General features: G+C 45.7%; 2 protein-coding genes across 2 annotated transcripts in view; one reads left to right on the forward strand and one right to left on the reverse strand.

The window, feature by feature from the left end:
• Positions 1–24,253, reverse strand: part of LOC126560409 (zinc finger protein 335) — a 33,244-nt gene extending 8,991 nt beyond the window's left edge. The window contains exons 1-5 of the mRNA XM_050216369.1: positions 22,071–24,253; positions 21,255–21,748; positions 19,486–19,861; positions 18,219–18,626; positions 3,533–3,736 (exon numbers count right to left, since the gene is read on the reverse strand). Of these exons, the coding sequence (XP_050072326.1) occupies positions 3,533–3,736; positions 18,219–18,626; positions 19,486–19,861; positions 21,255–21,748; positions 22,071–24,232 (3,644 nt within the window). The 5' untranslated portion in view covers positions 24,233–24,253. The remainder of the gene's footprint in view (positions 1–3,532; positions 3,737–18,218; positions 18,627–19,485; positions 19,862–21,254; positions 21,749–22,070) is intronic.
• The window catches only part of LOC126564882 (protein limb expression 1 homolog), a 508,128-nt gene that overhangs the window by 78,480 nt on the left and 403,307 nt on the right, over positions 1–26,341 (forward strand). The window lies entirely within an intron of this gene.

Consider the following 26,341-nt stretch of genomic DNA (forward strand, 5'->3'; position numbering starts at 1 on the left):
CGTTCACGACTATTTGCGTATGAAACAGCTGTGTGAAAAATGGCTGCCGCGCGAGCTCACATTTGACCAAAAACTTAAACAAGTTGATGGAGCTGTTTGAGCGAAGTAAATCGGAGTCCAATAGAAAGTCATCCGAATGGACTGGACACTATAAACACGCTTTAAAGCGGGGGAAACGCAACGATCAGCTGCCAAGGTTATGATGTCAGTTGTTTGGGATTAGCAAGACAACGCACCGTGCTAGAAATCAGTGAAAACAGTGGCAAAAAATCATTAGTTGGGCTACAAATTACTTCCTCATCCACTGTATTCCCCAGATCTGGCTTCCAGCGACTATTTTTTCTACTCAGATATCAAAAGAATGCTCACTGGGAAGAAATGTTCGTCGGACGAAGAGATGATCGTCGAAACTGATGCCTCTTTTGAGGCAAAGGATTAATATGACTACAAAAATGGTTTCAAAAAATCGAATAATCGCTCTAATCGGTGAATCGCCATTGAAGAGAGGCCAAACAATTATCAGCACAACTGTTATGTTGTTTTGGATGTAACTTTAAAGTAATTGCTCTGCGCTGGCCATCGAATGGCTTATTAGACTTATCGATATACCACGTAGTTAGATCATTAGCCCTCTGTCACAAAGAGGGTAAACGATCTAGATGGAGTTTAAAGCCTGTTCCTGCCGTGTGTAGACTGGCACCGGTGTCACCTTTACCACCAGACCGTCCCAATTCGCATAGGTATTTTGTTACTATAGAGCTCTTGGCCTGTCATTTCTGACGTCCTTAACTTGCTTTTAACCGTAGCTGGATAGTCAAGTCCTATACAACGTTTCACCTTGCCTTCAGCCTAAAAGTATTTCTTTTATCAGCATTGGTTGAATCTAGAAAATCATCTTTTAATTATTGTTGATTGTACAATCACTAGAAAACAAAGCAATAAAAACAGAACCAAAATTTTTCGGTCGTATTTTAACCATTGTGTTCGAAAGATATCTTATTTGATCTAGATTTTGACAATATTACGATCATGACAGACGTACCATGAAGCAGGTTTTGCAATGTTCTTCAACAAAAGGCAATCCTTGCTATGCTTTTCCCCCAATACGACGAAATTTGTGCATTCTTCTTGGAGCGAATCACGCTTAAGAAAATGGAGAAGGTGCACATGCATTTCGTAGCATCAGACACAGCCGTGGAGACAATTCACGGGTCTCTACCATTCGATTGAACTCGCTCATTCGGGTTCTTATTCAGATTTGTTTTTGTGTTAGTTCCATCATCGATATCGCAAAAAACCGTGGCATGGATAATCTGTTGCTACCTCGTTCGAAACTCCCGGAGGATCTTCATTGTTGTTCATTCGTCTTCGAACAGTGGTTGCTACCGTTGCAGTCAGATGCATTATCGATTGCATTGACACAATATGCATTTCGAAACGCTTTCTTTGGATTGGTAAATTCTTGCTGTTGCATCCTTACGACCCGTCAGAGTTTTTGGCGAGGGCGGCTTTTGATACGGCAGAGGCATCTTCTTGTCGGCCAGGCTATGATTTGAACAGTGAACATCGGGTATTGGGCAAGATACCAATTGGGAGGTTTTAAACAAATAAATTGTTTCTAAAATACAGTGATTTAATCTGGTGTTTTATAACACATACTGGACATATTATTGGGGCTCTTTGTACAATCGAATAATGTTTCTAAAGCCCAGCATAATTTAAAACTCTTATAAACACAATTTAAATATTCCAACCACAGTTTGTAGGATGCTTGCGACGCCGAAGACTAAGGTTTCAAATGATCGAAAGATTTAAAAGAAAACATTACAATAAAAGAAACCCGATCAGTTATGTGAATGTCTATCGAATTTACGGATTTCTTATGCTCCAACTGCACCTAACTGCAGCCCGTGTGTGCGTGTGCCTCTTCAATTTCGATCCAATATCCCACGCCGCGATCAATTCCCTTCATCCCCGTCACCCATGCAACACTCGTGTCCAATTATTTCGATATCCTTTATCAACGGCCTGTGTCCCCCTCTTCCCCTTAACCTCCACTGAGCATGAGTTTGTGTGTGTATATGTGGACAAGATTGCGAACGCCAAGAACGTCATTCTCACTCTTCTACCATTCCAACCGGTTTTATTTATGTTGCCTGATATCCTTCACCGTGCGGAAGAATCCTGCCCGATCCGACCGTGGTGCGTAAAACCAAGCTTAATATGACGAAAAGGTGATCGAGGAGCATTCGAGGTGGTGGTGGCGACCGTAACAACCGTCCCGGTAGCCCGGTCAAGCACGGGTAGTGAGAGACTATGTTTAAGATTGAAAATTAAAAACAATAAAAAAGTGCTTCGATATCAAAGGAATGCGGTATTAATTTAATTTAATTATTCTCCATTGCCTTGTAGTTTTGTTTGGTGGGGGGTTTTTGTTATTTGTTTTGTTTGTTCTGCTTGTGTATGTTATTTCTGGGGCTTGCGTTGTTGTTTGCGCTGTTCGTTTTTAACTGCTGAAATATTTTTAAAGCTGCGCCGAGACGCATAATGGCGGTACGCAATGTGCATGTGCATCGAACGGCGGCGGCTGAGCGTTACCGTAGCCAACAAGAGCCTGGAAATCCTTCATGCGTAAGATTCATGCAGATCGTTTATCGATTCGCTTGTTACGCGCGCGTTCGACGACTTGACGCAGTCTTCGCGGTAGCGAGCTAAAATAAAAAAAATCCTTCCATGATAAATTATCTTCCCGTAGCGTTGATAGGGCGCTGGGGAAACATGTTTTGCATTTATGTAGAAATATTTTTTGTCGCATAATGTTTTATGTGCGTGTGTTTTTGTGTTTGTGTCTTAGCGTTCACCGTTGTTCAGTGCCCGTCAGTTACAAGACCAAATTCTACTGGAACACATGTGAAAGCTCACGGCATACGTCCGTACATAGATAGAACAGCCTTTGTAATCTATCCGAGTTAAGGTTCTAGGCGTGATTTGCCTTATATGGAGCAAACATACTGTTTCCTCTCAATACCGAACAGATCTTGGCACGCGTTAATACACACAATACTTTGAATTCAATGCTAATACACCATTCCAGATAGCGATTCAGCTCGATTCTCGAGAGGGAGAGTGTGCAGTGAGTACGAACAAGACGTACGGGAAGGAAAGCTGTACCAGCAACTGATAATGCTAATGTCTTTAAATCCCATCTGGATGTATCCCACAAACAGCAGCATGGCTAGCAGGGAGGATTTGCCCAAGATATTGATGAGATAATCCCACCGGTTCTCGCACTCATCAAGACCGTAGCACAGTCATACAAATTAATTGATAGCTTTCAGCAAAGAATTGCACACAGCAAAAAATCCCTCCAGCGAATGATAATTTATTGCTCCAAGGCAAGAAACCAAAAAGAAAAACCCCACCCAAACAACCATCCGTCATCGTCTGGAATGTCTTGGGCGCATTATGAGCGAAATTAGTGTTTAATTATTGTGAGAAGAAGAAAAAAAAAAGGATGACCGTCCGCACTTACCTACGCAACTGGGCAAGAGATTTCCCCCGATAATCACAGCCTTCATCACCGCAGGCAAAGTTTCGCTCGGTCGTGTGTGACAGCAAATGGCGCTGGGCATCGGCAGCAGAGCGGGCGACATAGTGGCAACCTTCGTGCTGGCAGGCAAACTTCTTGACGGATCGTTGGTCATGATGGACACGGCTGTGATACTGCATAATGTAGCTGAGGGAGAGAAAGATGCGTCTTTAGGGACAATCAATTACGGAGGATTCTAGCGGGGATTTTTGTTTGAATGCTAATAATAAATTCGGATAATAAGCATCGGTCATTTTTGTGATTAATTAATTCAAACATTTGGGGGCATGCAGCTTGTGCATTAGCTTGGCTCCAATGGAGCAATGCAGGACATGTTCAATCGAACCGATACTACAAATCAGGAACATAACTTTAAACGATCGTTCGTTCATTTCTACGAAAAATTTATACAGCAGACATTCATTTTCATCCCCAGTTCTGCTAGTGATTGTTATGTGCAGGAAAGAGTTCACTGTCAGCTGCCCCGTATCACAGTCGGGCGAGCTTGCGGCAATATTTCTGCAGTGAATTTCCCGAACTGCTTCGGAACAAAGAAAGCGGTCAGTACCGATCCGGTCGACTCGTATGCAAAACTCAAACTTACGACTATCGTGCACTAAAAACCATTCATCCCAAAAGCGGAATGCAATTATCATATATATCTATAAGCCGGCGCACGGGTGGCCACCGTCGCTTTTCCCTTCGAAAAATGGCGCTGCCCGTTGCTTGCGAACTTCGCTCGTCTCGTCCGGGGTGGGCAAAAACCGTCCAATCGCGATGATTCCCCATCAAGCAGACTACTCGCAGTAGTAGACGATCGCCCTTCCTTTGCTTTGCATGATGTGACATTTTACGGTTCGAAATGCAAATGACATCTCGGAGATCCGTTCCGTATCCGTACGTTTGAGTTGCGTTTGGGAAGCTCAAGAGAGTGAGCTATATATATATATTTTTTCCGGTTCACTTTTTGCACTGCCTTCCTTTGTGGGCACTTCCTCAAGGACAGGCAGCCTTGAAGCTCATCCTTTTTGCGTTCATTTCCTTTGTTGTCGTTTGGTCGTGCCCGTCCTGCGACCGTCCCTGCGCCATCTTTCACCGAAATGGATGGTGCGATAAATTTTTATGTTTATTATTATAATCAAGTGTAGTTTTTCTTACGGCCGGGCATGGTGCATTTCCGCCGGTGCGATGAAAACCCTGCCACATCGGGGGGGCCTCGCGGAACGGGATCGAAACGAGTGAATTGCAGTGCTCACTGTCAAGTGTTCGATGGCCAATTTGCATCCTGCATCCCCCGTTAGTTTCCCGGCGCACATTGCGAAGAACTTCTCGGTTTAGAAAAGAACTGTGAAGAACTTGTCGGAATTTCGTCTTTTTTTTTTGGTTCGTCCTTCTTCGTCGTCTTTCCGTCGTCCTGCAGTCTTGATGCTTGATGAGTTTTTCTCTCACCATTCTGTACCAGCGCACAGTGCATTACCAATTCAATGTGAGGAGTACGATCGTACTCCTGGTTGTGGTAGTTGAGGGCTGCAATTGGCTGATGCATCGAAATCGTTACGTGTAGAGTGCAAGGGCGTACGTCACCGCCTGTCTTCGGGCACCGGTGAAATGATCCTTGCAGTTTTCTCATCACCCGAGCATCAGCTGCTGCATCAGCAAAGCAGAAGCAGAAACTCGAAACTCGGCAAGAATGGTGGTGCCATTTAGTTGGGCAAGTTGGCGATAGCAAGTTGCTAAAGGGAAGTTTTTCAGTTCGCCTGCACTTAAACTCATCAACTGCAGTAGAATTTTGTCGAAGTGTTTTCGCTTCATGCACATCGATTTTGGGTATTTTTTCTTCCAACTGCCTGTTCGAGATGGAATTTTCAGTTTTTTTTCCTGTTTCAAATGATGACGGTCTCTTTTACAAGGATCCTTTCTTCCGTTAGGAATACTTTACGACGATTGACTATTTTGCACTTTCAAACGATCCTAATTTCACCATCGAATGATGCGGTTAATGGATGACGATTACTTTGAATGGAGGGGAAAACACTTTGACCGCAGTGGCTGGAAAAGCTACAAATTGTAATGAAAATGTCACCTTTGATCGAGCAAAGCTTTCCGTTAGCGATGGGGAACTGTCGGCAAATGTCGAACCAAACGACGTTTCCTAACAGCGGCAGCAGCAGACAAAACGCCATACAGAAAAGCTGCCTTCAATTAACCCAAAATGCAACACTTCTTATGCAGCGAGTGCAGCGCGTCGCGTAAGTTTGTCCACAATCAATTATGCCAAGTGTGCTGCACCGTAATTTGCTAACCATTTTCGCTTGGCCATTTCTTTGCGACCGAGCCATGCTTCCTTAAGAAAACACTTAGCAAATTGCCAGCTCGGCAGCATTAGGTATTCATCGTGAGGTTCAAAGCGATGCATAATGGTGTAAATACATGCAAAAACCATGAGATATGGTTCGTATCTACGCGCCGAATGTGAAACAGTTTGCAATGGTGGTTGCCCCTTCTGGAAAAGGTGTGAGTTTTATAAGTCGTTCCTTCCAAAGTAGTTCTCCGGAAGCGCCAAAATGTGTCTTTTAACATAAAGACACACAAACACACGAGCGCGCGCGCGTGAGGTAGAAGGTGATGTGAGAAAGGACGAAACGGAACGTTTTAAAATTCAAAAGACAATAGAAGCACCTGTAATTAACCGGTGGAAGAGAAACTGCTTCAGCCCGTTGGTGCGCGGTTTCCTGAGTTGGAGATGAAAAGTCGTAAGAAAATCGTACGTGAAGAAGTACCACCGAATGAACTCCCTAACCTCGATCATCCTTGCTTTGGAGTAGTTAGTTGGCTGAGCTACAGCAAACAAAAGTAACACTTCTTTACCACTTGAGGGTGCCCGTTAACTCATCTCGACTCGCGGCAAGCTGCTCTGCCGGCGGTGATGGTGGTGCTGGTAGCATTTTACGATTTTCATTTCCATTAATCCTTGCTGCCGCTTTCACGTGTGTTTGTTTTCTCATATTTATGGCACATCGTGTGGTTGCGAATCTTCCACATGCTTACAGATTCCACACACCAAAGACTTCGCTTTGTGATACTTAATTTTTCCGAACTTTTTGCTCGTACCACGGCCAGCACACGTACGCTACAGGCAACCAGGTAGAGGAGGGTTTTGCGAAATGAATCCGTTGAGTAAACGTTTGAGCACAATGAGTTGGGGCACCCGCAGCTCTTGTCTTATAAAATTAACCTTTATCTGTAAAAATTATGAAAGAATGATTTTGGGAGAAATATTTTACGCCTTCAACAAATGGTATGTAAATAAGGAGCAATTTTAGTCGTACATCAACAGAATCGGGACGCTGGAGACACGATTTTCCGCGACGTTAGAGGCGAGTGTGTAAATCCATGTTACCGGCAAGGTGTTTCATTATGCCCTGGTGGTATACATGGCAGTATTGTGGACGGAGATGCTTTTTCTGGATGCGTGAAATGGTTTGCTCTCAAGTGGAATGTAAGTATTTCATCCGAAAGCAAGAGAGTTGAATTTTCAAACTATGCCTTCTACAATTAAGATTCCCTTGAGATTTCCCTGCTTCGGAAGATAGTCCATCGAAACCGCTCGTTGGTATTAGTGGAGCTGACCATATGCATGTTGCAATGGTGGAATCATGACTTTTCAGAATGCTCGTTGACGTCTCCCCACTCACTTGAAACTTTTTTACTTTTTACTTTTTCTTTTAAGCCAAAATTTAGAGTAAAATTTTCTTCAAGAAAATTTCGTCCTTCTCAATCCTGTGGTGGGGTAAGAGGTGAGACTTATCAGCATATGTTTGGGGGGGGGGGGGGGGGGGGGCTAGTGAGGTAGGCGACAGCTGTGCCGGTCTTCACATAGCAGAACCGGGGTTCTAATCCCATCCGGACCATCCCTTCGTAACTGACTGAGGACTGACCATCCCCTGAGGAATGACTGCTACATTCTATCGGCAAGTCTTGGCGGACGGCGTAGTCTTATAGGACGTTAAGCCAAGAAGAAGATACTTTGTTTGATTGCCTAACTGTTGCAGTATTTCTGGCAACGAAAAGGCGGACTAATTGATCAAAAAGTGTGCTTCGGAAGGGTCCTTTTTTGATAGGTTTATTCTACCTCACGAGTACATGCGAGACCCACATAGTCTCTCCGCATGGCTTGGTGAGAGTGTGGGACACCGATGAGTTCGGGAGGCTGCCCTTGAGACCTTGGCCATTCCCCAAGTGTCCTTGAAACCGTGGTTCCGTGGCATCTCAGGAGATCGTGCGTTCATTTCAATGATGTCTAGGACTAATAATTTCGCATTGGACGCGCATCTCCAGCGTATCGACTGGGTCGACTCCAAAGCATGCAGCCTCGGATACCATGACATCTTCTATGGTCTTGTTTGGAGTACGAGACTGCCCGACCCAATTTATTGGACGCAGTTCGAGACACTGAAAGATCACCCAATGTTCATATAAAAGACCAGCTGGGAAGCGAGTGTGATGCCTACCTAAGGATCATTTTTGAGCTTTTCCGGTCGAACGGTTTAGTGATTCGATATTTTTTCTCGCTTCCCTCCCCTCCTGTCTGTGTATTAATTGTTGTACATCGCTTGTATGCATGTGAATGAAACAGAAATTTGCTAATCTAATTATTATTCATTAATTTTACATTAAGAACGAAGTCAGCTCAGCTATTGTATCCACAACGTTTGTGTGAATAAGTGGGGATGCTGTTATGCATTTTCTATATCCGTTATTGTGCTTAGCATAATGATAAAATGGTTATTATTATTTATTATTATTTGTAAAAACAAGATTGCCATTATTATTGTGAAAAACGTATTAATTTGTTCAATTTTATCTCTTCATTGCTTACTGCTTGTCTGCAGTAAAAGAAAATGCAGCTTCTCTTCTGATAAAACGGTAACGAAATTCAAATAACAATGGAATTCCAAACCCCAATCTTTGCAGAACAAACTGTTCTGCTCTGCACAATGTTGCTACTGCGGCAACTGTACGACAGCCATACAGATGCAGACGAACGGCGCTACGTTTGTACCCTTAATCAATCGTTATCGTAGCACGCCGAAACACCATCAAACGAGTGTCTTAAATCAACCTCACGATGTCAAAATCAGACATCAATAGCGATCGTTCCACCATAAAATCCACCGCCAGCTCAAAACCACCGTTTCGGCATAGGCAGCGCCGTGTGCGCATTCCGTGCAGCGCTTACATTGCGATGCCATTTCTTTGGCAAGGTAACGATAAGAATGATTTGTTTCCCAATGAATGGGGACACACTTTTCCATGGATCATCGAACCGAGCGCCAATCACTCGGAAATGTGCACCACGACCACAGGGTACCGAGTGGGTGGTAAATACTTCCTGTGCACACTTCATTACCACATCCGACAAGGGAGCACCAGGGAGTAGGAAGCGGATCCTATGCTCATGAGCCTGGTGGATGTTTCCGGATCGTTGGAGTGCCACCATGACAACCATTCAGTGGGTGGTGCTGCTTGTGAGTGAGAGACAAAGTCAAGGATGTTTGCACTGCTGACAGACGGTGCACCAATGTTTTGGGAAAGATGCGTTACGGGTTTGGCTCAAAGCAGCCGAGCGCCACTGTTGGTTTGGCAGGATATCGGGAAGATTTATAAAGGTAGTTTAGCGGTGATGGGAGAACCCTTGCTTTAGTGATCGGCACAGTTTGAGATGGGATCGTCATTTGGACTCCCATCCCCCAAGCCTGCAACACTCCGGTGGATTGTCGTTTATAAATCGTTTTTCGATAAAGCTCAAACTCCCTTGCGATGCGTCGTCGGTACGATGATATGTGAAATGGAATTTATGGTCTCATCGCACATCAGACCTTCGTACATCGCTGCGTTGGTGGATGGGAACGTGCCTGGTGTTTGTGTGTGTGTGTGTCTCTATAGCAATTCAACGAAGGATCCATTTCCGCTCTCAAAAAACCGTCCAAGGAAGGATACGTCAAACGGATTCGGACATGACCATGGTAGGAATGTACGTTGAAATACTTCTGCACTTCCGATGGAGGATTTCTGGTTCCTTTTTTTTTTTTGCTTAGCTATCTCCTCAACCCCTTATGTGTATGTGGTCACACATTTTTCACACACCCTTTGGCAAAAGGAAAGAAATCTATTCCGGAAAGCCAACTCTAAACTGCGGGATCTTTGACCACCGCCTGCAGCGAAGGATGTTTAGACGCCCATGACCGTAAATCATGTAACGGTGGCGTTGCACGTTGGGCAGATAAAAGTGTATTCAATCGTTTGCGAGGCCGCCGACAAAGTGCGCCATAAAATACAAAATGCAGTCTTGGCACGGGGGTTCATAAAACAGCGATCCGTCCGTGTATGCAAGCACCAGGTGTGTGGGGAAACTACAAGCGGGTGGGGTTCGAATACCGCAGGCTGGATTTCTCTCGAATTTCTGGAATTCGCAATAGTCTTAGCGAATCCTTTTCTGGAGCTGTAGGGTGTAGATGGTGAAAGACTGCTTTTTTTTTGTTTGTTTGCGTCGCCCTTGCTTAAACGAGAGTTACGATAAAAAAGCAAAGCTTGTGTAGTCCCTGGCTGTAGAAAATATATTATTATCACCTGCAGAAGAAAGGACCGGTCAGCGTACCGGCAAAGAGCCAAGACAGCAGATGACCTACCGTATGTACGGTGGATTTCGGAGCAAATATTTATAGACATTTATGGTCTGGTCAACCGAAATAAGGAATATTTTTTCGCCTATCAAAATCGAAACGACACCAACCGTACACAATGCAACGGTGAATCGGGCAGTCTGCAAATTCTGGAGATTTTTTTGTGTGTGTGAATTGGTTTTTGTTCCAAAAAAATAAGAAAATAATTGCCTTGGAAGGTTTCACTAGCTCACTTCTAGTAGATATGGTCACCATTTACTGCTACCTTGAATGCAGGTGGAAGTATGCTATAAAATAAGCCGACCATGATCGTACGAACCGAGCCAATAAAAAGCTTCCCAATCTCTGAGATGCAAGCCCTGAGCTGTGTTTTAATTCTTTTTGTGTCGAAACAACGATTGAATGGAGTCAAGCTGGATGACAACAAAATAAATAAAGGTTCTAGGATGCGTTCAACTGGATGAAAGAAATTAAAAGCAACGATTATGGCTATGATTCGTTCGTATTTTGACGGTTTGGCATTTCTCCGTTGCTTCGAATCACCGAACATCAAATGACCAATCACATCGTGCGTTGGATGTGTTGGAAGGAATGCAATGCGAATGTTAAAATTTACCAAACCGTTACTCTTTTCCACAAAACTCTTTCCGAGTGCCTAAGGCTAAGCATCTAAAGGAAACGGTGGTTTCTGAAGGACTTTGCGTGAAAATAAAATGAGAGTTTATAGCGGCTGTGGTGAGCGAATCCTTTGCAAACCGCGGTCATTTAGCTATTTCATCTATTTGGATTGAGCAGAAATGCTTCGCTATTTGGTTGACCAAAAATGCTAGCACCTAGCGTGTATGTCGTCAGCGTCTGCTTCTAGTACGTCCCTGCCAAGCGTAGCATCATAATGACACAGGCACATAAAAAAAGTATGCATTTGCACCCGTCTGATCGCTGGATGGATTCTTGCATTCCGTGGATGACTTTTCTCAAACGACAACGCTTCTTACGCTCCGTTCACCTGGCACCTGGCGCCGGAAAAGCAAAGGGGAAGACATACCGAACGATTTACGAAACCGATATACGTACGCTTGACCGAACCTTGTGCCGTATAATGGGTTCTGGAATCATTTTTGGTCATTTTCGGTGGTGACCGTTTACGGTGGATAATGTGTGTGACACGCAGCGACGGTGCCGTGTTGGTCGACGGGATTCTATTGCAAATATTCAACGGATGCCCCAAACGACGGCAGAAACCTCCAGCTAAAATAAAACAAAGTACCTACTCGTTACGGCAGTGGTAGGTTTACATCCGGACAGTACAAAGCATTGAGGTTTTTGGGCAAACTCTTGCAGCAACGGAAGACCTAATGTGGTGGGTCGAAAGTTTTTCCCAGTCACAACACCTTCAGCCTGGTTGGGGCGGTTATTTGTTGGCGAACAAAGAGCATGGAGAGGCTCGTGGTGCTGCAAAGATGGTGCTCAATCTCCACGTTGCTGGAGGGCGCTGCTGCTGGGACGCGGGCACAAGCTAAAGCGCTAGGAAAGTGTTTTATTTTTCACATAGCTGTCCATTTACGAGAACCGAGGCAAATAGAATGCCTACAACTTGTTTATTGCCGTTCACTGTAATTATACACAAAAAGAATTTCCCGTACAGAAACTAGAGTGTGGCGAGGCAACAACAAAAAATAAAAAACATTGAAATCCAAAACAAACAAGCGACGAACATTATCCATAGATGGACCAGAGGAAATAAAAAAAAGTATTCAAAAACAAAGCAATTCATGTTAGGGTATGATTCCGGGTGGTCTTTGGTGCTTTTGTTAGTGTAGTTACAACACCAACACTGAACAGTATCCATGAAGAGTTGGATAAGTTTTTCTACATCAATTTTCATGCTAAAGGCAGATATTTTTAGCATGTGAGAGTCCTTTAAAAAAGCTCACAATGTTTGTTGAATATCAAAATAAATAAATAAATTGTTTTAAACATCCAAACCAGAGTCCTTTTCTTCTGTTTCTTGGCTCAAAGACATCAATCAGGTCTTTGAGAAGTAGATTTCATGTAAGTCACGCTATTGAATGGCTTACGGGATTTTTCAGAAGCACCACTTTGTTGAATAGTCAGTTCTCAGGATAGTCAGTTGTTGAATAGTCAGGAGAAACAAGTACCAATGGGATTTCAACCGCTGTCTTGCCGTGTAAAGACCGGCGCCGCTGTCGCAATACCACTGGATCGCCTCACATGATGTTAACGGGAAATCATGTTATGAATTTGAAATATTTTAGGTATATTTTCAATATGAAATACTTTGTTAAAAATATAAAAGCTTTCACTAATAACTATTATTCTCTTCTGAGATCTTGCTCAGTACGAAAAAAGGAGGGTAAAAAAAGCATATCAGTTATTAATTAAACTAATCCACAAACAGATATTTTTCACTTGATCATTACCCCAGTATCGTACTGTATTCAGGCCACCATAAAAAAAAATGTAAAGCCTTCCTGTACGAACCTCAAAGTATTACCATTTCCTTTCTATCGAAAAGCAGCACTAAAAGCCTCCGTTGCACTTTCCGCTCAGTGTTTTGTTTTACGTTTGCGCTGGCTCTAGCCAGCAATGTGGACTCGGCGAATCCATGTGGACAGTCTACCATTTTACCTCAAAACAAATAAAACGAAAATCTTCATAATTTATTTGCTATTTAGATTTATACTTATGCTTAATGGGGTATTCGGCGCGGGTCAACAACGAACCAGGTTTGTTTCACCGGTCCCGGAAGGTGCCGATGCATGGGAAGAGTACGGTACGGCCGCTAGTGCACATGGTTCGGAAAGAAAAAGGATTGGTAACCCGCGGTCATTTGTAGCGGGGAAGCGTGCAACGGCGGAACGCCGAAGGTAAGAACTCTCCATTATTCCGAGGTGTTGTCCTCTGGAAAATAATTTTAATCTTTTCCTACATGTGCTCCCCGGATGTGCGACCGGAATCCTGGAGATGCTGGACATTGCATAAAACCGGGCAGACGGGTAGAGTGTGCCTCCGTTGCGGGGCAGGCTGTATTTGTTGTATTTTGCCGGCCAGGGGTAATGTAAACGAGCATCGGTATTTAGATGAATTGGCATTGTAGCGGTTTCTGCGGATCTGTCCTAGTCTGGTGTGTTGCGCTGCAAAAGCGAGGCCTCTCCGTCGTCGTTGTCGTCCTCGAGGTCGTGTTAGGGATGTTTGTAAATTGTTCTCTCACCTACCTATTGAGCCTTTAGACACTGGTGAAGCGCAAGAAGGATGTTCGAGTCGGATGTGTGTGTGTGTGTTTGTAATGTTACTTTTTTTACACCTCGGCAGCTCTTTTACTGGCTGGCGGTGTTTTACTCATAAATTACACGAAATGTTTCTAGGGACTTAAGCTCATTTCCTACCATTATTTGGTGTACCTTTTTGTAGCGCGTATCAAACCACACTGGGGGAAGGGTAAAACTTGTAGGTGTACAGGATATTACAGGCAAATCATCAAAACTCAATCGAATTATCCCCTTTACGAGGACCGTTTCGTTGGGCGACTTTTCTTTGCGACAGTATCATTCGGCCGCACGAGCAACGAAACCTTTTTGCTTCCAAAAAAAGGTGCGTGAAAACCAGTACGGTGTATGAATATGTAATTAAATCTTCCCATCGCGTACGGAGCCGCAAGATGCACGACGAGGTAAATTAGCCGCACGCGGAGTGTAAAGCACAATTTAGCGTTTCATGTGTTGCCAGAAATTTATTCGTTAAATTTACGGGTATTATTTACCCCTAATGACAATGGTGTTGTGAGAAGAAGTTATTACAGAACTTTGTTAAATTATGGTTCCATACACACATACACATACCTGTGTGCAAATAGTTAAAAACTGCATTGAATCTCGTTGAAGCTATTAAACTTCTAAAGAGACTATCACCGATAATGACCAAACGAACTACAGTCCGCGAGCGCTAAAAGCCCATTATGGCACATTTTGATGGACCCCAGGACTAATGCCTCGTGCTTACGGTTACGATTAGCTCACGAGCATGGAGAAAGTGACTAGTAAATCTTACAACTAACCATATTGACAACGGTTACAAGGACTCGTGAATATATGCGTCGGGTGCCGTGTATATTACCGAGGCTTGTCATATTAATACGCGTACATCCAGTCCGCGCGGGTACGTGGCTAAGTGACTGTGGGGACGGAATATCCCATCTGTTACGATGTTACGGTTACGGGTGCACTCGTTTCGGGCCTGGTAGGACGAACGAAAGTTCCCTTTCCCAGCCCTAAACCAACACGCTCGCCAACTTTATGCCGACGACCGTGCGCGTACCGTGCAGACCTGATCACACAAAAATGATGCGGCTCCCTGGGTTCGTCCTGGGTGCCGTTTTGCAAATGGCTTGCACCGTGATGGTGTGCAAGCGTAAAAGTGGTTCCTCGGGTCGTCAGTTTATGTGCTGTTATGTTTATGCGCCAATTGGGCCGCCGCCGCCGTTCTGTGTTACGGTGGGAGTTATTTGTCCGATCCCTCCCCCCCCCCCCCCCTTCGTAACATCGCACCAATTAAGAAGGGGACCGTGATGAACTTCGGTACATGGGTAGCCCGGCTGGCCGGCGTCAGTGTCGTCATCGTTCCGGGCAGTCACAAATGACGGGACATTCGCGCATAGTTTCGCTCGCCGGTTGCTTCACGTCGGTCCTGACGAGCGCCAGTGTGAGCTTAGGGCGGTATCAACTTCAAGTATACGACACCCGTAACGACCCGTTGGAGGTCGACCGTTTGAGGGGAGTTGGGTGAAATTTATTTGCAAACTCAAACCAACTAGTAAAGCTGTGACATATTTTTAGTAGTATTTTATAGTGTTTTAGGTGTCAGAGACATTTTTTCCATGCGTAAATATCCTTTAATATCCACAAAGTTGCTTGGTAATTAGCAAATAACACAAGATTCCTAACCATAAAAAACTGAATCACAAGTTAAACGAAATAGTACACGCTCACCAATGCCCTCGTTGGGTGGCAAAAGCCGTACCGTCAAAACATCGCAAAACCATTTACGTTTAACTGAATCACATACAAAACGATGTCGAAGGTATACCAATTACCGATAGCTTCTCCGGATGTACCTTATTTGTTTGGTTTGTCTTTAGATTACACATGACATTAATTGGTACTATATTCCTGCGCCATTTGGCGAAGCACTTGCTCGTACGGCGAAGGAATCTTGTCGCGAAGCAGGAAGCGGAAAACTAAGCGTATCCACAATTGTTAAAACAAAGATGGAACGAAAAAACTGTAGCCGAGAAACCAAGCCAATATATAAATGTGTGTTTGTGGATGGGTTTTTTTCTTTCTATGCTGTTGTTGTTTTGCCCTGCATTTTGTTTCTATAAATCTATCAACTCAAGTAGCTATTTTCACAAATTACGTTAGGATTTCTGTAATTAACTTTGCATTTTATCGCTGCGTAATGTGTGTGTGTGTGGCGCTGTTTGTAGATGTGAAGGACTTTTCTGGTTCATTTGACTGTTGCCCGACATCTGTGCCCAGTTTGCCCCGTGTTACCAATCACGACCGGGTCACTAATCGCGCCCCGGTGTACGTTAATGGCGGCGGTGTGCAATAATGGGCGCGAAAGATGCGCTTCTGGTGATGGTACTACCGGTCACACTGTGTTGGCTTTTGGCTCATTGCTTTACGCTGGTGGACATATTCACCTTTCTTTTTCTCTCTCTCTTCCCTTTCTGCGTAATGTGTGTTCCGTGCGACACGGATTAGCCCGGTGAGTCTTTATGCTTCTTGCTTTGCACCTGGCACCTGTGCAAAATCGCCGAACGTGGGATTGCGACAACGGGGTCTAACATCCAACGTAACCATTCACAATGAATCTTTTACCGATTTGTTCTTACTGGAATTTCACCGACTGTTCAGCCGACCGTGTTATGCCTAACGTTGGGGCCGGCTACTGGCCACGGTGGTCGTGGAAAACCCTCACACGGTTAAGTGATCTTGATGTCCGATTCATGAATTAGTTCCCCGCATTTGCTGCCTTCCATTGGTGTGCCGCAATGCCAAAAACGGAAAGAAAACGTAGGATATTGTCTCATTTGCTCAACTTAAGGCTCAACCTATAGCAGCTTTTGGGAAGGATAATTGCTGAATTATCTCGTCGACATGCGAGAAGGATTGTCCAGAAGAAAGCACCCGCCCCGGTACGGTGACCGTACGTATCTTGGCATCCATTTTTCCCTCGGACATCTTTCGCCTGCAGCCATTGCTTGCTCGTTTCGAAGTTGGTTCTCTTTAGTTACCAGCAGGTTGCTGTTGGTTTTTAAGAACGCGTCGTATCCAGACGACAGCAGTGTCATTCAAGGTGAAGTCCTACTCACAAAATGTCCTCGAGAGCTAAATCTGTGACGTGACATGCGTCTCGTGTGTTTGGTTTTGCTAACCATTTGCTCTTTGATGCAAGTCCACCCCCCGAACGGGCACCGATACCGATGGATGTTTGCTATAAAACATCCCGATCCAAGCGGTCGTCTTATCTAAACACTCGTAAAGTACTGTGCAAGGATATAAAAATATTTAATTATTTACACCAAAAGTGTAGACGTTCTTGTGATGTTTCCACATGGAAGGTACACATGTAAGTGTGTGTGTTTGCTAGGGAGACATCCACATTTTGTAGGAATTTACATGACCGGTAGTCATCCTACGGTGCTGAGCTCAGAATGTCCTGCTAAATTTGTGACACCAGTTGTGTGTTTTGTTGGTAAGACTGAATGCCCATCCCATCCATACGAAGCTGTTATCTTCAGGCCGATGTTGACGGAGGTTGGTTGCTGGTTGATGGTTGCCGGTTGCTACATGTCAGCATGTCCTTCTTCCCAAACCAGGGGGCCATCGTCATCGTCAACTGCTCACCCGGGCGTTGGTCACATAAAGTTATCAGTTTTATCGTCATTACACTTCTATTCTTTCTCCCCGTACATAATTATTCCGAAAGGCGCCGCTAGCATCGCGCTCGCTTATGTAAACATTTGTCAAACAGAACATGTGCCAAAGAGCGACGGTTTGGATGAGTAAACCCTCCTCCCTCCGGAGTGGTGGTTCCGTTTTTCTTATGCCATACGAGCGTACGTTTCTGTATGGGTTGCGATTGTGGTGAGCGTACGTTTCAGTGACGGAAGGTGGTGTCATTTTCGCAATCCCTTCCAAGGCTTAATTGCACCCTATTTCGGGTGAGACATCTCCGGCCGGCTATTCATCCTTTCCGCAGGCATCATTTTCAGGACAAAATATGCATTTACAAGGGTGATATCATATTTCTCCGAACCCCAAACATCTGAACCCCAAAAAAGAGGTAGGATTTTATTGCTGAACCGAAATGGGAAGACGATTGGCTCGGTGTAGAAGACACGAGACTGCTGGCTGGTTGTTGTTGGTACCGATGAGATTTTGTTTACATTTTTGTACCGAATTTAACAACCGCTACAAGCAACAACGGACCTAATTGATGGTGAATTAATTTCATAAATGCTTAGCAGAGCCCCAGCATCGATATCGCCTGCATTGTTTGGCGAGGAACCGGAAGAGCCGATTTCGATAAATTCACCTATCTCAAGACAACGACACTAGCGGAACACATTAGCAATCCGGGTGGCAGAATCGCCACCCATTTTCACTTCCCCCTTTTACACTCTCTCGCTCACACAAACACTGTGGAAAAGCACTAGATTTCGACTGTGACCATTTCGGCTCTATCCGAACCAACCAGCGGTATGAAAATCGTGCAGAAAGAAACTGCTAAATATTTAACTATTTCGATATTTCCCAGCGGGTCATAAATTAGATCAAAATGCGTCCGGTTTTGGCTCCCGGGAAAGGGATGGTACATAATCGGGGCAAGCACAACAATTACAACGCAAAAACTATACTCACCGATTGGCGAACGATTTGCCGCAGCTAGTACAGATAGCCCGACGGGATGGTCCCGCCGTTTCGGTGGCCAGCGCACTCGAGTTTCCTTCACCTTTGTTCCCGTCCTCCGTGCGATTACGCTTCCGCCGCTGCTGCTGGTGAATGTTATCAATGTGATTTTTGAGATTGGCCTTGCGCGTGAATGCCATCGGACAGTGGGCACACGGAAACAGACGCTCGTCGGTGTGTTGGCGCAGATGGCAGCGAAGGGACGCCTTCGAGAATGCTTTCCCACACAGCGGGCAGGTGATTTTGGGACACCGCCCTTTCCCCGGCGTGGACGACCCCGATGGGGATGACTTTGCTTTGTCATCCAACTTTGATGAGTGCAAAATTTCATGAAACAGAAATTCAGCTTGCGAGGAGGTTCTGTGTGGTGGAGCGGGGAGCAGTGTGTCGTTGTTGTGTTGCAGATATAAAAAAAAGAGAACGGTAGACGAGTGGGGGTGGGAAAAGGGACAAAATAAATGAAATGAGAAAATTTTAATGAAGGTTGAAAAAGCGTCATTTACTCGTCCCCATCCGAAACCACCTCCAAACCAGCAGCAGTATCATGTTTTTCGAACGGTGGCTCTGTCTCTATCCCCATTGAATTGTCCGACCGACTTGGTCAGTGACGTGCGTGTGAATGTTTTAAGTTTCCTCGATCCTGTCGGCCGATACGCACACACACAGGCATACTTTGGTATCGAGGGGGTACTGGAATGGAAATGTTCGCACACTAAAACGCACCAGCGATCAAAAGATGTCGGGCGGGGGAGAAGGAGTATCGTATTGGATGGAGGGACAGGATGGAAAATGGAAAATTAGCAAGGACAGCAACAAATAAGCAAACAGGTAAACACACTCCGGACACTCATCCGGATCATTTGACTCACTCGCCAAAAAGGACAATCACCGGGGGGAGGGTTCGCATACTCGTCGCCAGAGGGAAAAGGATCAAACAACAGAAAAGGAAAAGAACATCGAGCAGAACACTAAGCCATAATCGGAAAGCTGCGGGTAGAAGGCTTCCCTTGAAAGCTGCCCGGTGCCGCTTTTCAAATACATTTTCTACTGGGTGTGAGCACTTTCGAATTTTCCTCTCTCCGATCGTGTGCCAGCCATCTGGCCTGGTGGAGCTGGTGGAGGGTTCGTGGGTGGGTTCGAATTTTCCGTTGGCTTTTTCACACCAATCTCACGGCTCACGGCCAGGCGGGGGAAGCGAGGCGGGGCTCGTAACAAATACCTGAATGGGCATATTTTACACTGCCAGCAAACGACCGAACCGTCCTCGCCGATGGTGCCAACAATTTCATCAACGTAAACAGTATTATTTTCGGACGCATTATTAGCCATGGCGAAAAAGATTTCTGCTGACGCTTGCGGGCTCCGTGCGGCAACAATATTATCGCAATCCGTGTTTGATACCACTGTCGATGCCGGTGCGCCCGGTTGGCGGTGCCGTGCCGTGGGAGCGCTGGACGAAAGTGCCGAACTGAACGATTCCAATTTAATCCGGTAGGATGGTGTGGTCGCTGACGCTGGGTTGGTAAACGGTTGGGCACGGTTGGCGGGTGAATAATTTTCCATCATATCAACTGTTTGTACAGCGGCCGCCAGTTCTGACGTGATTTGATGAGATTTTTTGTACCATGAAAAGAGAGGCATGAAAAGAAACGGTGACAGATGGGGTAGGTATTAGGGTGCGGGTGCGTGATTTGCTCAGTAAAAGTGGGAACTGATCAATGATGAGGTTTTGTGATAGCAAGCTGTTTGGATGAATCTAGAAGACCTCATTCACAGTTTGTGGTTTTACATTTGACATTATTCATTATTTACTTAATATTTGATATTATTTGGAACGCGAAACTTAATTATTGATGCCCAAAAAAAAAAAAAATATTGTAAAGCTATAAAATATGTAATTTAAAAATGATTACAACTCTAAAAATAAATTTAAGATGATTTTCCTTCAGAATCCTTTTAAGGATAAATATTTCTAATTTCTAGTACCCAAGAACCTAAATAGTAAATTCGAAGAAGTCTGGTAACACACCTAGAAAGACTGATAGTAAAAGAATTCAAAAACATAATTTGCATTCAATTTTTTGAGATGTTGAAATCTTGAAACTTTTGAAGCAAGTGACATAATTCAATATATTCTTCTTTTTGACGTAACTACTTCCTAGGAGGTAACGGAGTTCATCAATTGCCTTGCTAGACCTACTGACACCACGTAGTTAGGGCAGTTCGGTGGTTGGGTCTTCACACGGTAGGATCGGGGGTAACATCTCATCCGGACCCGTTCCCACGTAGTGCGGGACTGACTTTACAACTACGTGGCATCGGCAATTCTAGGAAGCCATTAAAGATGGCCGACGTGACCTATAGAAGAAGTCGTTAAGGCATAAAAAAGAACTACGGGGGAACGGTCCGTATAGGATTTGAATTCCTGTCCTGACGTGTAAATACCGGGGCTGCTACTAGATTATCAGAATAATAATAAAAAAGTGTATGTCAAAAGAAGAGGACCTTCGTGGAATCTCAAGCAGTATTATTGAATACAATACTCCATATTTCATTCGTAAACTTCCTACAGATTATTTTCCTCAATCAAAAACAATGTTTAGTTTTGTGTAATTTAAGTGAAAACAAAATCCCTTCCACAATTTGAACAGCTTTGCTATCTCAACCGATGGTCCACAACTCGTTCCATCGTAGTTCAAACTTTGGACAGTACAATTATTTAGCTGCCCATCACCGCGCTTTACTAGCGGCCAGATGCAACGGATTAGTCATCCACAAAAACGTGTGTATACAAAACGGAAACGGGTTAGCATCACAACACACCGTGCCAGAAGAGGCCAGATTTAACCGAGGAAAAGTTGTTCTTTTCTCCAGGCTCGTGCAAAACTCTGCGCTCCGCCTTGATAAAGCTGATTTCCATTTCAGCTTAAAACCCGCATCCGTAGGGCGCCGGCAAAATAAAAACTGGTGAAATATGTACCAACCAACCTTTTCTGGGCTCGTCAGCTGAGCCCGGCAGCGGCGTCCCGTCCGCATCATCCGTGGACGATTCGGGTTCGGCACCCGACTCTCGGTCCGTTGATGTCTCACGGAACGGTGCCACCGTGGAAGAATACAGATGTGTCTCCTTGCCTAGTTTACGATCATTCATATTTACTTTAATTGAATCATTTGAGATAATTGAATTTGTGCCCGAAAGATGCGGCCGGGTTGCTGATGATGGTGAAGTTTCCGCCTGTGGGACTATTGCCGGGAGTGCACCAGTGAGCTGATGTGTCGTCGTCGTCGTCGTCGGTGTCGACGTGGATGTGGACGGTGCCGGAATCGTGAGCACTTCCGGCGCTGTGTACGGCACGAAGAGCGCCGAGGACGTTGACGGCGACGCTGGCACGGTGGAGGAATTGAAAAATGTACAATTTTTGTCACGTACGTGTCTACCGAGTTCTTGTGCTAGGACGAAACATTCGCCACATTGAGGACAGCTGGAAGAACAGGAAAAATTAATAGATGAGTGAATGTTATGGAATCGGAAAGGAACGGGGCGAGAAAAAAATCGTGCCCTGAGTGGTTTGGAGCGCTAGGTTTAGGAAATGAGCCGAGAAATTGGTCATTCTATCTGAGCGTTTGAGATATTCTTGAGCAATGAATTATGAAGGGACTGTTTTTCTTTTGGTAAATCTTACAACGAAATCGAAATAATTGAACCTCTAAATATCAATGCTGCCGATAAGTTAAAAAAAAGACTCATCTATCGTCTTTAAATTTCCAAATCCATTCCTGAATGTATTCCTTCAAGTTTCTCACCTGTACTTCACTTCCGGGTGGTTGCTGGCAATGTGTTGCTTTAGCTCCAATACATCCGGCAATTTTTCTTCACAAATCGAGCATGTCTTTGGAGCGAGGCTCGATTTTCGATTTTTTCTTGCCGACATTACTTTGTGCTTCGAGGTGCGACGATGCTGCATCGAGTCGTGTGCCGTTTCGAACGAGCATTCACAAATTGAGCAGTAATAGTTTGCCAACCTGTGTAATTTCTGACCATGCTGCAGCAATCGTATCCTGTTCGGGAAGGTTGCGCTACACAGCTCGCAGGTGAAGGTGTTCTGCACCTTAGCACGCACCTCCTCAATCGTTTCCTCGCTCACCGCCGTACAGTGACGCTGGTGCTGGCGAAGTTCGGCGTTGTATCGAAACTCTTGCTCGCAGCAATGGCACCGGATGCGTGTGATCTTGCGAATGATGATCGGTACCGAGCGATTGATGACGGCGATCACCTCACGGTGACTCGCGCCGAGCAGATGTTCGGTCATTTGAAAGTTTCCCTCACACTCAAACTTGCAGAAACTGCACCAAAACTTGCCGCTCGATGCAACGCGCGCCTCGTGCTCCGGCGAACGCCAGTGTTCCATAAAGTAGACCTCATTATTCGCGTAAAACTTGCACGGCTGACACTGGAACGGGGACTGCAGCACGATGCGGTGCATGTTTTTCAGCACAACGTCAAAGCACTGCTCCGGGTGATTTAACATCCGCCGGTAATGGTAACGGGATATCAAGTGTTTCCCGAGCAGATGCGTCGGCAGACGCGTCTGACAGACGACGCACTTGGTGTAGTAGCATTTGCGTTTGCGTTTCACCTTTGTCAGCGAATCGGTTAATTGACTGGCGGTGGTCACTTCGTCGACCGCTTGAGCAACGGTGCCAGTGCGCTCGGTGCACGGTTGGTCCCGTAACTGCTTCGATAGTTCATTAGCGTAGAGCGGCGGCTTGATGGCACGTTCCAGCTCAAATTCCTCCTGGGCCCGTTTAAGGTGCAGATTTGATTTAAGATGTCGCTCGTACACAAACCGGGAGGCCAACCGGCGGTTGCAAATACTGCACCAGTAATTGTCCTCGTAGCTTTTCACCGGCTCGTGGCTTGGTTTGTACTCGAGACGCGTAATCTTCGACCCGGGAACCCACTTACCTTTGGTGTGACCGGGCGGCGGCGAGAAGCTCTTCAAACTATCGTCTTCCTCCTCGTGCTCGATGGACTTGTCCAGCGGTGATTCCGGTGGCCAGTGGCGCCAGTGAGACGTACTGCGCAGTACGTTCGGTGATGGACGGTTTTCCGGTTTCCACTTGCCACCGGTATGGGTGCGCGGCGGTGCATTGTAGTCCTCCTCGTCCTCGCTGTCGTCGTCCGATGGGTCTGGAGATTCCTGATGGAATATCGGATACAGTTCCACCTTTTTGTGACCACTGATATCGCTGACAGCTTTCATAAGCTTATCGGACTCGTTCGGTGTCGCCAGCCAGTCGTCCGGTAGCTGATGGTGTTGCTGCTGTTGTTGCTGCTGCTGCTGCTGATCCGGTTCGAGCGGCGTGACGAGGGATGTGGTAAATTTGCGGGTCTTCGGTCTAGACTGCAACAGCGCTATCTTTGTGGCAGGACTGCATCCTCCACCGACCACCCCGCCACTGCCGGTACTGACACCCGGTTGGGTGGTTGTTGTCTTCTGCTTGCTGCTGCTCTGGAGCTCAAGCGACGAAAAGAACAGATCCGCTCCCAACTCGTACTCGTAATTCACCTCGTTCTTGTAGTCGGTTGCCTTCGAACCATCCGACCGATGATGCTCCGGGTCAGTATGGTGATGATGATGATGATGAGGCTCCAGCTCGTAGTTATGATAGTCATAGCCCGGTACTTTCTTATGGTGCTCCGGTTCCTTGATTGTTTCGGTAAAGTCGAACGTCCCATAGGGTGCCGGTTCCGTCGTTGATGCCGTTTCGACGCGCAGTGCTACGGTTGCCTGATCGGCATTCGCTCCAGCAGCACTCGCTTCATCGGTGCCACCTGAAGATTTGGCCGGCTGTGCGCAATTTACCTTACGGTGCTTGATGTAATTTTCAATTCCCTCCACGGTACTACCACACTTAATGCAGAGATGAGTGTCATCCAGCTCGGTGTCCTCTTCGTTGAGCATTCTGCCGCAGTGTGGCTAAGTGGGGATATGCTACCGCGATGTAACGACTGGGCGGGCACTGAGTGCGTGTGCGAAGTTTGCGGTCGCGCCTTTGACACAGCACCGTTACGATCCACGACCTGCGAAAACAGGAAGTAAATCAAACTTTAGACATAAGCGAACATTTAAGAAGCGACCCCAAAGCACCAACAGGCTTCATATGGAGCCAGCCCATGCACGGTGACAGTCGAACGATGACGACGATGACGACGACCAACGGTCCAACGGATCGAATCGGGGTGCCTTGAGAGTTGCATTATAGGTGAGTCCTACGCCGTTATGCTTTGCATAGCAAAAGGGGCGAAGCGAGGTTCATTATGCCGAAGAAAGGTACGATGTGCATCCGTGGTTGGTTACGGTTTGTAGAGCAAGTCCCTCGTGTGGGTCGGAAAGCCCGGGTGAATCATTCTGCACCGAAGCTAATGTATGAGCGGTATCGGTGTGTATGTGTGCAGCGCCCGAGAAGGTGATAAAGAACTTTCTGATAAATATATCATGTGAAAACATTTATTGTCTCCCATCGTCTCGTGGACCCTCACATTGGCTGTTGCCCTGCCACAGTGAATGTTTTCTTGGGGGAAACATTTGCCAGGTCCATGCTACAAAGTGCCTCACACAGTTTGCCCAACAACGTCACCGCATTTGGACAAGTTCGGTTCGTTGTTTTACAGAGATAAAATATCAGTCTCTGTCCGGGTTGAGAAAACATGACGATGACGGTAGAAGATGATAGGATAGTAGTTGAATCGATGGAAACCGAGTGGTTCCCCGGTGTGTCCCGTTCATGCAAGCTCGCTGGTAGATCGCTGCGGCGGAGCACGGCGAACGAGAGAAATTAGGAGGAACTTATGGGGAAAACGAATCCATTACCCTGAGCTGAGCTGGTCGGAATCGAAAATTTAGACACGGAAGACAAGGAACTTTCCTCGGGAGGCTCCAACATTCCAGCACTTACTGTGGCGCTAATGTGGTAAGGTGCGGAGGACCGGGGGCTGGTTGTGGCAGAACAACAAAAGGACTAACACATTAAAGGATTGAAAGGGAACCATCGGCAGGTGGGTGCGGGATGGGCAGGAACTGACAAAGAAGCCACTGGTTACACGCTAAAACATTGTTCACTCAGGGAAACGTTCACGTGTGAGGCGTGTGTGACCACCACTGGAAGGGACAGTGCCGTACAAGCGATATCTTTTAACATACTGCCCTATCGGTTCGAGAGGTAGGGAGAGAGAGAGAGAAAGAGAGTGAGAGCCTCCGTAACATTCCTCGGGTTGTCCATGCACGGTGCAAAGAGCAACCACCTTCTAACTGACCACCTGCCCCACCCGGTCGGGTGGCTACCGGTCGGAGGAAGCTTTGCTGAATGTTATGATCCCTGAGGAGGATGATTATACTGCCATCTAGAGCTTGTTACGGTCATAAAACTGAAATCCTTATTTTGATGAATGGGCAAAGTTGTTGTCTAATTGTTGGAATAAATTCTGTTTGATATATCACATGGTTATTACACAAATTTATGTACACATAGACATGGCCAGCAGGAGCTATAGGCAAAACTTACTATCTTCACACCATTTGCGAACAGTGGTGGGCAAAATTTTAGCATCCGGTTCGCATGTTCACACTGACGAGCAGGATTCAAAAAATCTCGAAAAATAAATCTAAAACTCACTTAGGTTTCAAAATTCATTTATTATGCAATAGAGTTGTACTTGAAAAAAACATTGCATTAGATAAATCATGGCTTTCTGATATTTTAACAACATTATCAGCGGTAAAATCTTCTCTTCCGGTGCTACTGTTATCAAACTGCGGCTGTGTATTAAAACATCGGTAGTAACTCTTTTCGGGGGAGTCCCAGAAACCAGACCACGCACGCTTTCATTTCGTTCGACTGTCTTTGTATAAGGTCGCATCAGTCGTAGCGGACACTGCGGAGAGGCTGATGGCGGAATTCGAGCCAGCGAGCGAGAAATGGTCATCCCTCATCAGTGAACGACATCATGTATGGAAGTTTTCTTCCACGGGGAGGGCGCAACATTCGGACCGGGGAAGTCTCTTAGGTCCAGC

The sequence above is a fragment of the Anopheles maculipalpis genome, chromosome 3RL (genome assembly GCF_943734695.1).
Source record: "Anopheles maculipalpis chromosome 3RL, idAnoMacuDA_375_x, whole genome shotgun sequence".
Classification (NCBI taxonomy): Eukaryota; Metazoa; Arthropoda; class Insecta; order Diptera; family Culicidae; genus Anopheles; species Anopheles maculipalpis.